Consider the following 17,479-nt stretch of genomic DNA (forward strand, 5'->3'; position numbering starts at 1 on the left):
GAACGTCTTACTTTTTTTCCAATGGAAAGAAAAAAATCATGCATCCCAAATCAGGTTATATCAACACAGACAATAAAAATATTATGGTGGCATGGCTGTTCAAGGGACTGAGATATTAGCTACGATTTAGAGGTTGTGCTTACCCAGATCTGCAGTATGCAGGAGACAGATTGTTTCAGATATGAGTCTTTCTGGAAGCTCACATTGGTACAGAAATGAGATTAGCTTGTGTTTGAATATCTTTATGCAAATTTGCCAGTATTGTGTAATTGGTTTGCATTAAAGTTTATAAACTTCCCTTTAGCATCTGTATTTGAAGCTAATTAAACTAACTTTTTGATGGATTCTGCATTTGCATGCAATATGTATTTAAAACAACCCTTTACTTACTGATCGAGTATGCATTGTGAGATGAGTAATGATATGTTTCCTTTTTGCCCCATCTGTGTGAGAGTGATGTGAAAAAAACAAAGCACAATAAGCTTTCTTGTTCCCTTTTGCTTTTATTTCTGCAGGCTATGAAATCGCCAGAATTAAAAGAACGACTGGAGGAGTCAGAAAAGTTGATCCAGGAAATGACTGTGACCTGGGAAGAAAAGTTAAGAAAAACTGAAGAGATAGCACAGGTTTGCTGATTTTTCTTTTTCCGTGTCTGTAATGCTTATAAACAATAGGTTTGTTTCCTTTGTTTGTGTGAATCTCTTGCGGTTATGGGTAAGTAGGTCAAGCTTACTGCCCTTGTAGAAAAACTTCATTTAAATCCTATGATAGCTGGCTGTCTCCCAGATTACTATTCTAGAATGACAATAATAAATTGTCATTCTATGCAAATTAAGAGGTTGTTTGGGAAAAAAAAAAATCCATGGATGAGAGGATTATAGGGATTTTGTGTTCTTCAGACAGCAGAATTGCTATTTCTCACGAAGGATGGAGCATTGAGAATGTTAAATGCAAGGTTTTATACAGAGTGCCTTAATACCGAAGGCAAAGAGCATTTGGAATATTAAAAAATAGAATGTTTGAATTCCTGTTTGTTTTAATGCCTCTTACACCCCTATTTAATGCCTCAGAACATAATTGAAGATGATAGCTATGCTGAAAAATTGTGCAGGACACCAGGATTATTGCATGACACTTCCAATTCTTACCACACAAATGCTGATGTATATATTTGCAGTCGGGAACACAAGAGGGGGAGAACTATTGAAAGGTGATGAATAGCTTGTAAGAAAATTGAGCCTCCAATACAAAGCCCTTTTTGTAGGTGGCATGATCAGAATAGGCTTTGACTGGAGTTTTAAAGATCCATTGTAAGAAATATTCTTTCAAATAAGAGAGCTTCCCGTCTTTCAGAGCAAAATCATACCATGGAGCACCCTGTGTATAAGGGTGAAATTCAATAACAATAATAATTCTGATCTCATTTTATGCAGCAATTTGTAGGTGTAGAAATCCTGAGTATGCAAGGAGGTTGATCAAAATAATGAGATCAACGCTGCAGAATAAATCTGCCTTGATGTCTGCATACAGCTACTTGCTTTGGTGTTCTTCTTCATCTGAATTCTCAACCTGCTCTGAGCCTTGCAGCTGTAGAGGAAGTGAGGTTTGTTCAGAGGAAGGATGAGGACCAGTGTTTGTGCAATAGAGGGCTTTTCATATGAAACAGGGAGGGCTGTGCCATATGAAAGCCAGTAGAAGGAACCTTCTCACATCATCATCAGGCTTACATGAGCCCAAGGCTAAAGGCATTTATATTATGGTTTGTCATGTGGTTTTATTCCTAGCCAGCCTCCACTACCATCTGCCTGACAAATTTCAGTGGTAGAATGTAGAGATAATTGTAAATCCTTGAGAAGGATCATTCCTCATGAAGAATAAGAACTGCTGAAGAGGCACTTGATAGAGCTGGAGGGACAATAAGGGTTCAAAGCCTTAAAGACAAGGCAATTTTTTCACATCTTCACAGAGTATCTCACATACTTCTGATGTATTTTACATTCTTCAGTTACTCAACAGTAGGTATTGATCAAAAGTTAATGGAAACTGGCTCATTTTCTTTATGTGAACCCTTTGAGTTTTAGACCATGGGCAAGGTCTCTTTTCTTTATCTGTGACTATAGATGATTTGGAATGATGTAAACATCAGAGCCTGGCACTGGTGATAGAAAAGAAAGCTTTGACATCACATTTCAGTTTTCCTCTGTTCTTTGTTTTGCTCTCTCATCGCAAACGCACATGAATTTTCCTTTCAAGGACGCTGTTGGTTTCATGGTGTGTAGGAAAACAGGGTAGAGAAAATGAAGAGGGAGTTGTGCTTGCCATTCTTTGCAATTTTACTCTTGGTTAGAGCAGATAAAGCTCTGATATTGAACAGAGAATTATACTGGATACTATGGCATGGCAATTTTCTTAACGCAGTGCAAACTCATGAGTAAAGTTCAGAGTCATAATGAACTCCCCTCCATTATTCCTATATAATCTCTTCTAAATGTTTTTTATTAAGTCTCAGTGGCACAGATAAAGCTGTTGTGAGTCTCTCATATTTTTTACTTATTTTATTCTTCCATTTTTGATTCCATTTAGTAATTCCCTGAGGAGCCTCCCATGTTTTTGTTTTTTTAATTTTGTTTGCTGTTGTGGATAGGGAGTTTCATTTCACTTTCAGTTTCCATGTGATCCTTGGATCAATTCTCAGTATTCATCTCTTTTTCTTTTCTGTAGAAGAATCCCTTTCTGTTTTGTTTTCTCTTTAAGACAGAAACGCTTAATGTTCCTATTTCCCTGCTTTAGTCTTCACCCTACCACTTCCCTTTGAAAGATGTACTTTTTTTGCACAGTAATGCTTTGTTGTGGAATTCTATGAAGTCCATTGACAAGAACAAAACATCATCCAAAATGGTACTATTCTTGTTCAGCAGGAAGTGTTATTTGCATAGCTTAAATAGAAGGTTGTTGGGTTTTGGTCGTTTTGATTTCTAAGAAATAAAAGATAGACGTGGAACTTGATTTGGCAGGGTGTTGACTTAACTTTGAGCCTTTTAGCTCGAAGAAGAAAATAAAGGGCTGAAGAGATGGCTTTGTGGTAGTGTTTGCTGTTCAGTGAGGTCACGGAGAAGCTCCTACAGTACTGCAGTGTGCTGCCTTCAGCTGTTGTCATTTTGCACTGAGAGGATGCAACTGTGTGAGACCACAGCACGTAGCACTCCGAGTCCAGAGGTAGAAGGACCAGAGAAATTGCAGACATCCTGCTGTAAAGTTTGCTACAGCTCAGGCTTTTGCGTCTCATCTATCGCAGAAGAAAGAGCTGCCTTTTTCAGGAGGAGCCGCCCTTCGTTTTGCCCTGTCGGTTTCGGCAGGTAGGAATGTGTTTCCTAGGGACTGGACATCAACCAGCCTGTTTTTTTTTTATGGCAACTCTCTTACAGGAACGTCAGAAACAGTTGGAAAGCCTTGGCATATCGCTTCAGTCTTCTGGAATAAAAGTGGGGGATAATAAGTGCTTCCTGGTGAATTTGAACGCAGACCCAGCTCTCAATGAACTCCTGGTATACTATTTAAAGGTAAAAATAAATATTGATGTATTATTTTTTTCTAACAGAGGTAGGACTCTAATGCCATTGACACAGATGTACAAGTATTATTAGAATGCATATCTGAAGCAAATCCGTGCTATTCACTGCTTCATTTAAAGTAGTATGAATGTGACCTTTTTACTTCAAATGTAGTTCTCTGTCACAGAGGAGAGTTTGGGATTTATATATATGTATACATGTATTTATATATTTAAATATATGTATTTGTAGAGTCATAGAATATCCCAAGTTGGAAGGGACTCATGCGGATCATTCAGTCCAATTCTGTAAATATTTACATATTTAAAGAAATTTTGAGGTGTTCTCTTTTATAAATTATCTTGCATTTTTCAAACATCACAGAATTTTACCCAGAGAAATGATTTGTATAAGGATTGACCATATCAGTAATCAGCTTGCTACCGCATGTGTGATCCAAATTCTGAGTTCTGATTTCAGCTTATCAGATGTATTTTTATTCCTTTTCACGCAGCTCACCAGGAGTGAAAATCAGGTTCTGTTCTGCCTATGCACTTCTCTACACTGATGTGCAGTGCCCGTTACTGATGTCAAACAGGAAATGTATGATGTGGCTTTTGGACTCTGCCCTATGACAACTGGGCAGTTTGTTTTACTTTAACTAACCACGTAGATGTGATCTGGAGGCAGGAGGTGAAATGAGAGGCAGCTCTTTTAAAGTCACAATTAGAATACAAACTCTAATAATCTGACAGCACAAAAACTCTGGCAGTTTAAGCTTCACATTAAATCATTCTCTTTGAAGTGGTGTGTGTAACTCTCAAAGCAGCCACACATTAGCAATGGGGCTGGAAGGTGGTTTTGTTTCAGGCTGTCTGTGATCCTCTTTTCTATCAGTCATCTTATTGTTGCTCTGTGGTGTCTCAGTGAGAGCAAAGGAAAACTTCTCCATTGTGTTCTTTGCTTTAAAAAAAAAAAAGAAAAAAAAAAGACAGAACAGCTGAGCTGAGATTTTGGGAGAAAAACTGAAGGTGCTTTGCCTGTAGGTATCCAGAGTGTGACTCAGGCTGCTAAATCAGCCTCAGCACTGACCATTATGGAAGCAGAGCCAACCTCTGTGGTGTTTGTTGAGAACACATAACAAGAACTCACTGAAGACTTCTTAGGCATCTTACTGACGTTCTCTTTGATGTGTTCTTTCTTATAAAAGCTCCAAAGAAGAGCTTCACCTCACTTATCTATTGTGTCTACTCCTCAGCAGTTGCTTACAGATGCCTAGTAATGCCTCAAAAAGAAATAGATGAACTGGAGCACATGCAGAGTGCTTCTTCCTCGGCCAAGTTCCTTGTCCCTCGATACTTCAGGGATTGACTAAGCCAGAGGATGATCTAAATGGAACCTGTGTAATAGCCCTGGGTCTAACCACTGTGAACCTGCCTTAATTCCTCTTTGAACTCCTTTATTCTTTTGGCTTCCACGACATCCTGAGGCACTGAATTCTATGGTTTAATTATAGAAACTTCTTCATATTTGGATGTAACTGCTAGCTGTGAAATTTCCTGTGTGCTCCCTTCTTGTTGCTGTAAAAAATAGTGAGGATTTGTGTGCAATGTTTCATTCCCCTTTTTCCCTTTGCAGGAAGTATTGAACAGCTTTCAGATTTTGGAAGTTAATTTTGAAGTTATAGCCAGAAGGGAAATGGCTGTACTCTATATTAGTGTAGCACTGATGAAACTTTGCAACCCATTGCTAACATCTGAATTAATTTTCCTAGGAGCACACGTTGATAGGATCAGACAACTCTCAAGATATCCAGCTATGTGGAATGGGAATTCTTCCTGAACACTGCATTATAGACATCACCCCAGAAGGACAGGTTATGTTAACACCTCAAAAAAACACCAGGTAAAGGCACAGATCTAGCTGTGTAACAATTGTAGTTTTATCTAGCACTTGATGATCAATGGGCAAAAAGATAACTGAAAAACCACACTCTTCCAGTGGGTAGGAAGTAAGAAAGTCTCTTGTATTTTGCTTGAGGTTTTGTTTGAATTGTTATCTACTCTTCTGTCAGCTCACATATTTCATTCTGAAGAGATTTCTTTCACTGATGGCATTTATAATTTAAGTTTTCAAAGAGAGGATGTGTGAATTGCTTATGCTTTCAGCAAGTAGATACACACTGATTTGCAGCTGTGTAGATTTAACTCTATCAAAATTTGAATTAATTTTCTAGGAAATCTGTTGGTATGCAAAGAGCAGCTGAAGCATTTGTTGCTTTATTTGATTAAGTAGCAGTACTTGAAAAGCAGGTGGTATATTCAAACTGATCACAAAATGACATGCAGTGTCAGCACCTCCAGTAATTTATTGCAAGAGTCACAAAATTCAAGAATTTCACTTCTATCCTGGTTCATATTTGATCCTGCTGTGAGATGGCATGAGGTGACATCCTGAGATTCCCTTCAAATTTGTTATCCTATTTTGAGAGATCCTATTTTGGGGCTTAATCTGGCTCTGAAATAGAGGCAGTTTCTCTAATTTGCTTATTGTCTTTGAACTGTTTATGTACCAAAGTTCTTCTAAGGCTTAATTCAAAGATATTTGAATTGTATTTCAAAGCAGTGAGAGAAGTATTAATTTCCAGTGACATTTGTTTCTTTCTTTCTCATCTTTAAGGCCATGTCTTCGGACATAGATGTAATATCTATCCAAAAGTAGTGAATTCTGCAGAGCTTAAACAATCAAAAGAAGACACAGGGCAGATGAGTGAAGTTTCTTTAGATACAAGAAAGAAATTCTTCACAATGAAGGTGTTGAGGCCCTGGCAGAGGCTATCCAGAGAATCTGTGGGTGCCCCATCCCTGGCAGTGCCCAAGGCCAGGCTGGACAGGGCTTTGGGCAACCTAGGCTGGTTGGGGGTGTCCCTGCCATAGGATTGTAGTAGGTTGTAATCCACAAACCTGTTTTCCTGCTTTAACAAGCTACATTAAAGCAAGCAGTACCAGAATGAGAAAATACTTCCTATTGTGGTTTTGTCATGGTTTTACTTCAGCCTTTCATCTTTTCACAGGACTTTTGTGAATGGTTCTGCTGTTACTGGTCCTATCCAGCTGCATCATGGAGACAGAATACTATGGGGAAACAACCACTTTTTCAGGTAAGAAGGAAATTAAATTAATTGCAAGTTTGAACCAGCTTACTTTTTCACTTCACAGTATAGTAAAAATATGAATGGAGCATGCAGGCTACAGAGGAAGGTATCACACCCAATGTTTGATTTGAATAGTTTTGGATTTTGCATCAATTTTAGGCCTGTGTTATACAGTGATATCAGTCTTACAAGGTCACTGTGTTCTCTGTTCCCTGGAATTCCAGCTCTAGCCATACCTCAGACCTTCCTGTGTCAGACAGGAACACTGGCAGAAGTTTTCTGTGTAGGACTGTATGTGTGAGACCCTCTGTGGCTGGTCTGAATTACCTTAAAAATCAGGACATTTAAATGACAATCTGAAACATAGTTGTTTTCTTTTATACTTGCCTCTATTTTATTTATATATTTGTTCTTTATATTTATATTTTTATATATTTTTATTTGTTTTTCATTTTTTATATTTCGTAATACTCAAGAATATAATAAGAGTAATATATATTTAAGAACATTTATCTCTATTCTTTGTTTCCTGTAAATTATTTTGGTGTGGGAAAAAACAGTAGTTATAGAAGCTATGTGATCAGTGCTTTCAGGTGCTCTGCACTATCAGAGCATAATGTCAATTACTTTTCCTTGAAGTCCCTTTTTTACTCTGAGGAAAATCATGCTTCTAATCAACAGACAAGATCAACAGATTTCAAAAGGGAAAAATCCACTGATTTGGGTAACCTGCTTAATTTAAATGTGTTTTTTAAGCAATCTTTTATCTCAAAGATGACCATGTGTTAGTTTAAGATTTTCTCCCTATTTCTACAGGCTGAATTTGCCAAAGAAGAAAAAGAAACCGGATCATGAGGATGAGGAGCGAGACAACTCTATGAAGTGCAGTAATAGTGCTGAGCAGCTGGATGTAGATGGAGACAATTCCAGTGAAGTGTCCAGTGAGATTAACTTCAGCTATGAATATGCCCAGATGGAAGTTACTATGAAGGCCCTTGGTAGTAATGGTAAGAAGCAACAGAAGTTATTAGAAATATGCACGGGGATGGATGCCCCATTCCTGGAGGTGTTTCATCTTGGATGGGGCCCTGAGCAACCTCATCTGGTGCCTGATTGAATGGTTGGCAACCCTGCCTGTTGCAGGGAGGTTGGAATTAGATGATCTTTGGGGTCCCTTCGGACTCAAGCCTGTGAATATGAGGTTATATTTTCAGGCAATGTTTAGCACCAGCTTTTTCCCTTGTAGCATCCTACTGGAAAACTTTTCTTGTGAATGACTCATTGCAGCCATTTTTGCACTGGAGGGGAAAAACACCACCACAAAATATTTTGTTTGGCAGCTCTTGTTGAGGAAAAAGCTGAAACTGGGATGCTGGTGGAACTGCAGCCTCAAATCAGAATGTTTTTGCTTTGCTGTTTATTTTTCATGTGTTATGTCTCACTCTGGCATTAACTGTAGTGATTTCTGTCTCTGCAGTTATGTTCTTTAGTTCTTGTGGTCTTACACAGCTGCCCCAGATTGACATTATTTTGGGACAGAAGTAGTTTTTTTTAAGACTGATCTTTTCCAAACTCTCTTAAATCATTCACCCACTCTTCTGTTTGTCTTTTTTTTGCTCCACAGTTCAGCAGCATTTTTTAAATATGCCTCACAAACAAATGCAATCTCTTCCTCCTTTTATGTGATATAGTACTATGTTTACTGTCTAGTAAGCATTCTTCACATTTGATCTCACTGGCCACTGCAGCCCCTGGCATGGATATCTGTCGGTCTGTATATATGAAGCGAAGTATGAAGGCACAGTAATTTGTGCCTTGCCCAAGGCAGTGCAGAACATCTGTACAGAACCTGGGACAGAGCTCGTATTTCCAAGTCCCCACTCTACCACATAGTCATTACTTGACTCCCTCAGTTTAATTTCATGCTTACTAGATATTTGACCCCAGAAATTCTAGCTTCCTTATTTTCCAACGTCTACCTAGATCCTATGCAGTCCATCCTGCAAAGCCTGGAGCAGCAGCACGAAGAGGAGAAGAGATCAGCACTTGAACGGCAGAGACTTATGTATGAGCATGAGCTGGAACAGTTACGAAGGCGACTGTCACCAGAGAAGCAGCACTTCCGCAGCATGGACAGGTTCTCCTTTCATTCTCCCAGTGCTCAACAGCGTTTACGGCAATGGGCAGAGGAGAGGTGGGTAATAAAATCTGACTGGCAGGACTGTTCATTTCAAGTTCCTTGGTGCCAGTGAATTTTGCAAGGTTTAAATTGTGTTGCACACCTCTGTGGGCTTTCTGAGGAGACTCCTGCAGATGACGGGGGGGGGACAGAGTGAAAATATTAGTTGAAGCACAATCAGATCAGTAATGCTAGAAAGATTTTAAAGTAAGAATGTCTGCTTTGTTGTTAAGGAGAAACTGTACCAGCATTAAATATGAGTCTCTTCTTTTGTAAATTCGTGACAGCTACTGGAAGGTTGTTCTTCCTCCTAACTTGTATCCAACTGTCTGACCTGGGCAGGTTCTGGCAGCCAGAAGGTTGCAGAAAGAAAAGGGAGTAGAAGGGTGATACAAAGAATTTAGATCCAGAGGATTGCAAGAGCTGTGTAACAATCACAGAGGAGCCACAGGCCTCTACCTCTTCATAGACAGTTGCACTGAGTGTATTATCTTCTTCCTCTCTGTGATCTTTGCCAGCATTACTGACAAATGGTGCAGCTGCAGGAGGAAAATGAATCTTTCCCTAAAACAATAAGCATGGTAAAAGATGTAATGAGGAAACACAGATCTGATTTAAGGAGCATCTTTTGAAATGCAAAGCACCTGAGGCAGTCCAACGAGGTCTTAGCTGTCTGTCTAGAATATTTTGTGGTGCTGGATTCCTGCACTACATAGTTGGTGCTCTGATACATTTGCCAGGGAGGCCAGTGAGCAAGTGGGTCATGATGTCTGAACAAATCTCCCCCTGTAAAATGGAACATCCACATCTGGGCTGGGAAAACTCTGGAATAAGCCATGTAACTACTGACTATTCAGCAGATAATTGGAGAAGTCTCCAAAGCTGGCAGTATGCTGATGTCCACACTACTAAATTCATACAGACGACTTCTTTTTTTTCCAAGAAGAAATGCCATTTAATTTGCCTAATTCTTGTGTTAAAAGGCTGAGTATTGACTTCTTCCCTGTCAAGTGATCCTGTGCTTTGCAGTCAGTTTCAATATCTAAATGCCATTTTCTTCTGTCTTTCCCTGCAACAAATTGCCTTCTAGAGAAGAAATGTTGACCCACAGCCTGAGAAAGCTGCGAGAGCAAATTGTTAAAGCCAATTTGTATGTGAGAGAAGCCAATTTTATTGGAGAAGAATTGGACAAGAGGACAGAGTATAAAGTCACCCTCCAGATACCTGCTTCAAGCCTTAATGCCAACAGTAAGGTAATGTAGCCATAATGGAACTAAAACATTGTTCATGTAGTTTGCTCCTTGGAATTCGTATTCATCTTATTCTAACTAATGATCTAGATAGTTTGCATTGATGTTGAAGTTCACATTTCCTTCTGTTTAAGAGTGACAAAGTCCATGCAGGTTAGGTGATAAAATCCATCATGGTGATAAAATCTATGTAGAATCCATCTACCAAATGTGTTTGCTGTCACCTTATAGGCATTTGCCTTTGCATCGTGGTGCTGAGGTGAGAAATTGCTGACATCCCTGTTGTACAGGGAGGAGCTGGAGCTGAGAGGATTTGGATGATTCCTTCCAGATATCTTAAACATTTTGAAAGGAGGGAACCAAACCCAGAGTTCTCTGTTGCAGGCTGGCTACCTAAGCTGTCTTATGCTTTCTACTCTTGAGGCCAGCTCAAAATTTTAGTGATAGTAAAGGCATCATCATCAGTGCAGTAGCTGTATTTTAACCCAAGATCAGAGTTGTTCTGAGTTGCTTTAGAAATTTCTCTTGTTTGCTGGTTTTTCTTGCAGTCTTCTGGCATGTCCAGAAACAGGACATTAGCAAAGCCTTCTGATGCATTCCCCCTCCATTAGGTGTTTTCAGGAGTTGAAATTTGCCTTAGCTAGAACTTTAGGCTGCTGTAACTTGGGGATATTTGTGAAATGCCTGAATATTCCTATTTGTAACACTTATCTAAGGTGACCATCCACTGAAACTACTGCCTGTGGCTGGGATGAGACATGGCAGTTAGACTGAAGGTGAATGTACTGTGACAGCCAGATTCAGGCTGTCGTGCTTGAACTCAAATCATTAAGCTGTATTAAAAAAAACAGTCCAAACTTTGCAGAGGTGTTCTCAGTTTTTCTGTCATTTGTAAACTATTTTTCATTGCTGTGACATAGGATCTGCATTAATCTCTCTTGAATTGTTTCTCAGAGAGGTGCAATTCTCAGCGAGCCTGCTATTCAGGTGAGAAGGAAAGGGAAAGGCAAACAGATTTGGTCACTGGAAAAGCTGGAGAATCGATTAGTAGACATGAGGGATCTTTACCAGGAGTGGAAAGACTGTGAGGAAGACAACCCTGTAAGTAAAAATTACTCCAGTACTGTACCACTAGAATTCTTTTCCTATTCATTTTTTTGGTTAAGTAGATGTAAGAAAATCTTCTGGTTCTGGAGGAATGGTGTGGAGAGAGGGAGGGAAAAGGCAGAGGTAACAGTTCCTCTTAGCCTTTGTTTTGCTAGTACTGAAGCAATCTTCAGCATTTCATCAGCCCTCATCACATCACTTTGATGCTTGTTTGCATGCATAGCTGAATGCAGTAAGGAAACATTATCAGAGCTGGGGCTCAAGTCGACTTCTCTGAATCAGTGTTGGAGAACTTGTTGAGGACAGGCCTTAATACTCTTTGCAAAGTTAAAATCGTGTTTCCATTCTTCTTGTGTCCTGATCTGGCCTCTTGCTTGCCTCCCTTTTTCCTGTTAGGCCAGTTTTGTAACACTTGGAAAGCTGTTGTGAGAAGTTTGTTTTTCTTACGTTTTTGTGCATTTGGTTAAAGGTGATGAGAGCTTACTTCAGACGAGCTGATCCGTTCTATGATGAGCAGGAGAACCATAGCCTTATCGGAGTAGCCAATGTCTTTCTTGAGTGCCTGTTCTATGACGTGAAGCTGCAATACGCTGTGCCGATCATCAATCAGAAGGGAGAGGTTGGTCGTTTTTTCCATTATCTATCCTTACTCAACTGCTTATTCACAGTCTGTGGATGTTAATACCACTATATGGTAGATATTTTCCAGTTTCTTGTGCACAAGATCTCTGCTGACAGTTTGGGATTGTGAAAGTCCCATACTCGAGTTGTTGAGGCTTCAGATCCAAGCACACTGACTGTGAAAGACAAAAGCTTTGTTTGTACCCTCCAATGTGAAGCAGCCCAAAATACATATTAGAGCCAGTATAAGCTATAGGTCTACTGCATTTCATTGACTGTTGTTCATAAAAGGCTGTTAAACATAACACAATAGAAAATCTTCAAAGACAGCTAGAGCAAACATTCTGTGTGCACTCTGTGCCTTGCATATGCACTTTGCAGACTCTCCAGAGGCTGATGGGATGGTGAGTGAGATTGCAGCATACTGTTCCCAAAGTCCCTCCAGTGCCTGATGGTTTGTAAAAACAGAAACTCCTTTACAGCAGCAGTCTTTACTCCAAGCTTTCTTTCTCTGGTGCTACAAACGAGCATTGCAAGACAACAGAAAGGAAGAAAATGTCTGCTGGCAGGCTGGGGACGTCAGTCATAGTTATCTGAAAAGGGATGGATTTGTCACTGCTCTCTGGCATACGTATCATTTGTACTCCTTTTTCATCAGGTATCTGGTCGTCTCCATGTTGAAGTTGTTCGAGTGAGTGGAGAGATAGATGACAGGTTGGTTGGTGGTGAGGATAGTCCTGATTATTCCAATGAAAATGACACTCAGGAGAGAAAACTTGTCTGCAGGGTGAGTTCCAGATATACCCCAACCTCGTGAGTAACCTCTCTTTTCATCCCATCTTAAAATAACAAAGCCTCAGGTGCACTGGCTTCTGGACATTAGATATCTCTGTGAAACCTTGTGTGTAATGTTCATTTCCAGTATTCAAATACACAGAGAGAGTTCTGACTCTAAACTTGTTGATAAATAGTATGGAACGGTGTTGATGTTTCAGGATGAAAAAAAAAGTGACAGCCATTTAGCTGTGTGGTATGTACAGAGTTCAGTCTTCGGCTGTATTTGTTTTCATGGTCTTTGTTGCCTTCAGTCTCCATGACTCTTTCAAGTCTACAAGGTATTCATTAAACTGTATTTATATACAAGTGCATACAGTCTTATCCCAGGCAGTTTTATTGTATTCTTAGAAAACATGGAAGATTTGTGGCAGGGACTGGAGCTGTAATATCTAGTTCAAAAGCAGTCAAAGAATCTGATAAGCTTCCTTTGTTCTGTGAATCATTCTCTCCTTTCTTCACTCGCTTAAATATTTAATCTTTTGTGAAATATATACAGATGTGTTTTGTTTATTAATAACAAAAAGCAAGTGAGCAAGGAGGTCTACTGGGAATTCTCTGTGATAGGAAAATGCAACTTAGGCCAAGCTTCAGATAGGGGTAAATAAGGGAGGCAAAAAGCGCTGGAGGGAGTCTGACTTATTTGACCTTAATATGACAAAGAGGTAAATAGAAATTAAATAGAGGCAAATTACATGAAATGTGGTTGATGTGATGGTTTTGTTTAGAATGGATGTATCCAAAAATTGTAGTTTTATGTGTTCATTAAAGAAAGAAATGGGTGGGGGAACATGCCTTACTTTCATGTTGTCAGGGCTGTTTTAATATTACTTCCAACATAAGGACAAAAATATCTTCAAAGAAGGGACTGGCAGAATGAGGGAGCTCATTTTGGTGGAAGTATACGATTTGTCGTGTATTCTTAAATTGTAACTGTTGCTGCATCTCTCCATTAAAAGTAACTTAAATAATTTGGCCTGTTTCTAAAATTCACCGTGCTAGTTTTTATTCCCAAAAATACGTGATTGCTGACATCTAGTGGCCATTTTCAGCTGATGCACTCAAAATACAGCCTGCAGTGGGTATCAGTGCAGAGGTACATCGTTAGTAAGCTTTTTTTTATTCCCAATAAACCTTCTTAGTTACCCCTTGCAGAGGAACAGAAGAACATTGTTCTACCAAATGAACTTCCAAATTCTGTGAAGAGAATTTAATCCTGATGGATAAGATCTTTTCCTTTGTTTCTCATCTCTTCTCTAGATTAAAATACTTCAGGCAACAGGTTTGCCACAGCACCTCTCCAACTTTGTGTTCTGCAAATACACATTCTGGGATCAGCTGGAGCCAGTTAATGTTGCACCTGAGGTGGATCCTTCCTTATCCCCCATCAGCAAGGAGCCACGGTGCATGGTTGTCTTCGATCATTGCAACGTAAATATATATATATTTTCCATTTTATTACTGGAACTGTTGGCAGGAAAACCAGGCTTATGCTTGCATAACACTGTTGGTTGCACGTTTGCTCTCATTATTATACTTCGTGAGGCTGATACCCTAATGCCATTTTTAGTAAGAACTTTCCTTGTAGTACACAATTCATTTGTACGAAAGTCACTGAAGGTGATGAAGTAGATTAATGAAGGCAGGCAGTCAGTTTGGCAGAGACTTATTAGTTTACCTGGAGTGAAAATGCAGCTGAGTATGAGTGGAAGTGTGACACCCTTCTAAGAACATGTCTGCATCTGACCTCATTACTTTCCATTGACATCAGTGAGGAGACATGGGCAGTACTGGGACTTGCTGCCTTTCATCACTAAGTAGGTGTTGAAGTTAGATAGCATATCTTAGAACAGGCTGCTTCCTTCTTTTCACTTCAAAGCAACTAGTTAAGTGGAGGCATCTGCAATAGAGATCTCAGAATCATAGAATAGCTCATGTTGGGAAAGACCTTCAAGATCATCAAGTCCAACTGCAACCTGACCATCCTACCCTAACTCTAGCAACCCTCCACTAAATCATGTCCCTGAGCACCGCACCCAGATGGTTTTTAAACACAGCCAGGCATGGTGACTCAACCAGCTCCCTGGGCAGCCTTTTGCAGTGCTTTCTGAGATGTCAGAAGTCAACTTAGATTAATCCCAGATGATCACCTGAGTTCTCTTCATGTTCTTCCTCTCATTTGTTATCACACTGAGCAATGAACTCCACTCATTTGTAAAGTAGATATTGTACCCTCTGATGAGTTTGGAGTTTGATTCTAAGTTCTAGAACATAAGATATTTTTTAGAGGTTGGGTCAGGACTTGGAACAGGATGCGGTCATCTTACAGCTTGTTCTGGAATTTTACCTTTAAGCATGTCTTACATTGTTACCTTGTCTCCTGATTTTACAAATCAAAATGACAGTTCTTTCTTTCCTTCACATTGTGTCTTGGGAGCTGGGGTAACTTTACTACATCCTTACGTTAAAGTCAAGACAGTGAGTCTCTAAGCCTAAGTCAGCATTGTGTGGTCACAGTCATTAACCTGTTGTCACTTGCAGGAGTTTTCTGTAAATATTTCTGAAGACTTCATGGAACATCTCTATGATGGTGCTCTGGCAATTGAAGTATATGGGCACAAGCAGAGCGGTGACCGCAAAAATCCAACCCTGTGGGATTTGGGAATCATTCAGGCCAAAACACGGAGCCTTCGAGACAGGTAAATACAGAAAGTAGGTGTTCTGTTTTAAAAACCTGGAAAGTCACTGTCTGAAGGGCTTAATTTTGAGGCAGATTTGAGATAAGTAGTCAAATTTTGGACTGAAAAAAAAGAAGTGTTTGAGACTTGATCTGTTAGGCTATTAGAAATAGACTATTGGGAGAACATCATGTTATGTGTCAGTAGGTTTTAAAAATTGAAACAAGAGAAATGCTCATCTCTGTTTGAAATTAAAAGTGGCCAAACTCGAAGGACTTGGAAGCCCCTTTTATTTAAAAAAAGCCATGTGCATTAGTAGTCTTTTAGAAAGGAGCAGAAAATAGTAAGCTGATTAATTTTTGTTGTATTGTCATGAGGATCTGAGCCAGAAAGAGCTATCAAGTCTAGAACAGCAAGATGATTGTTCTGACTGTACAGTGATGTATTTATTCAGGGTCAGACTCCTGTTTGTTCTTGGACATGAAATGTTACCACTGTAATGCTTCCATTGAAAGAGCTGTATAACTAATTACTTCAGTTAGGGTAAATATTGCAATAAAACAGTAATTCAAACTGAAGGGTTGTGTATTTCTTTATTGGCAACCAATTCTCATCCCCAAACTCAGCTTGGTAGCATTTTCTTAAATGTAAGTTGTTTTGCTCCTCCTACTGGAATACAGCTCTGGAACTTAATTTAATGGCAGTTATTTCTCTTTTTATTTATTTCCAGCCTAAGAATTTGGTGAACATGTTGAGTATTAGGGGAAATATAGGAAAATTTAAAAGAGAAATCAGGAAAATGTGGCAAAGAGAAGCTGTGTGTTACAAAGTAGTTACATTCAGTAGCTGAGCAGAACCTCCTTCCTTCTTAATTTTGAGTTACTAAAAACTGACAGTAAGTATTTAAGCTCTTGGAAAAGTTTGACAGAAAGCAGTGGTATGATGTAGTTCAGGAAGATGCCTTCAATCCGGAAAGCTTGTGAGACAATGTCATTTTCGTTTGGCTGTCTTCTCTATGGACTTGATAGCTGTCAGCAACACTGAATCTCTGTAGATCTGGTAGTTCAGACTAGAGCTTGAATATTAGCATCTAGTAGAATTGGTTTTCATAGTATAATGAAGAAAAGGCTTATTTCTGATGGTTGACTAAAAGGGCTGTCAGTAAAATGTATTATTTTTTAAATTTATTAGCACAGCTAATAATCCTGTGTGGTAACAAACAGCATCTATGGGAGCGTTCTTTCACTTCTTCAGTCTGTGGTCAGGGCCAATAGTTGTTTGTTTTTTTTTTTCTTCCTTCTCTCTTTTTCTTTCCTTCTCTTTTTCTTTTGGCAGAAAAAGAAAGAAAGAAAGAAAGAAACGGCATTTGATGTATTTTGCAGGTGGAGTGAAGTAACCCGAAAAGTAGAGCTCTGGGTTCAAATTCTAGAGCTGAATGAGAATGGGGAATACTGCCCAGTTGAGGTGACTCCTGCCAAGGACGTTTGCACTGGAGGCATCTTTCAGCTCAGACAGGTAAGGTGGCACGTGCAGGATTTCAGCAGTGAATAGAGACAGTGGGAAGCTGAGAGGGCTCTGTTTTGTGTGGACAGAGGGATGGTGTCCAAGTTGCTCTCAAGCCTAGGCATTGAGTATGATCTTGTGTCCGTGGAGTCCTTTTGTGTTCGGTGAAACTTAGAAAGTGTAAGTTCATACTTAAAGCGGATCAGAGGCTTATCTGAGATTTTTTGAAGTCCAGACTTCCCCCTTAATTGATGCTTTCAGCCAACTATTCACTTTATTTTGAGTTGTACGTGCATTACATTGTTAGTGCTCAGCTAAACACTTAACATTTTTAGGTGACAAGCTATTGCCAAAGTAACACCAGGCATTAGTGAAAGTTAGATACAAGCTGTACCTCTGAGCTCCCCAACTGATTTGATTTTTCCTATGGATTTTATTGAGGAAAAGTATTGATAGCATCAGCAGATAGGCAAGAATTTTGAAGTCAGGGAGACCAGAGTCAGGAAAAGGTCACTTAAACTTCAATAGTTCACCAAATGAGGCTGTTTTCTAACAATCTAATGGGTAAGAGATCCAACTTTCTGCCTTCAGAAGTATTAAAA

General features: G+C 39.4%; 2 protein-coding genes across 7 annotated transcripts in view; one reads left to right on the plus strand and one right to left on the minus strand.

The window, feature by feature from the left end:
• HMBOX1 (homeobox containing 1) overlaps positions 1 to 17,479 on the minus strand; it is a 728,731-nt gene that overhangs the window by 535,984 nt on the left and 175,268 nt on the right. The gene's annotated exons all lie outside the window — the stretch shown is intronic.
• The window catches only part of KIF13B (kinesin family member 13B), a 125,535-nt gene that overhangs the window by 63,632 nt on the left and 44,424 nt on the right, over positions 1 to 17,479 (plus strand). For all 6 annotated transcript variants that reach the window (XM_048937290.1, XM_048937292.1, XM_048937291.1 and 3 more), the window contains 13 exons: positions 516 to 626; positions 3,426 to 3,560; positions 5,326 to 5,456; positions 6,625 to 6,711; positions 7,522 to 7,712; positions 8,689 to 8,899; positions 9,975 to 10,137; positions 11,089 to 11,235; positions 11,711 to 11,860; positions 12,521 to 12,649; positions 13,957 to 14,127; positions 15,238 to 15,395; positions 16,757 to 16,889. In XM_048937290.1, coding sequence (XP_048793247.1) covers positions 516 to 626; positions 3,426 to 3,560; positions 5,326 to 5,456; positions 6,625 to 6,711; positions 7,522 to 7,712; positions 8,689 to 8,899; positions 9,975 to 10,137; positions 11,089 to 11,235; positions 11,711 to 11,860; positions 12,521 to 12,649; positions 13,957 to 14,127; positions 15,238 to 15,395; positions 16,757 to 16,889 — 1,917 coding nt within the window. The remainder of the gene's footprint in view (positions 1 to 515; positions 627 to 3,425; positions 3,561 to 5,325; positions 5,457 to 6,624; positions 6,712 to 7,521; positions 7,713 to 8,688; positions 8,900 to 9,974; positions 10,138 to 11,088; positions 11,236 to 11,710; positions 11,861 to 12,520; positions 12,650 to 13,956; positions 14,128 to 15,237; positions 15,396 to 16,756; positions 16,890 to 17,479) is intronic.

The sequence above is a fragment of the Lagopus muta genome, chromosome 2 (genome assembly GCF_023343835.1).
Source record: "Lagopus muta isolate bLagMut1 chromosome 2, bLagMut1 primary, whole genome shotgun sequence".
Taxonomy (NCBI): Eukaryota; Metazoa; Chordata; class Aves; order Galliformes; family Phasianidae; genus Lagopus; species Lagopus muta.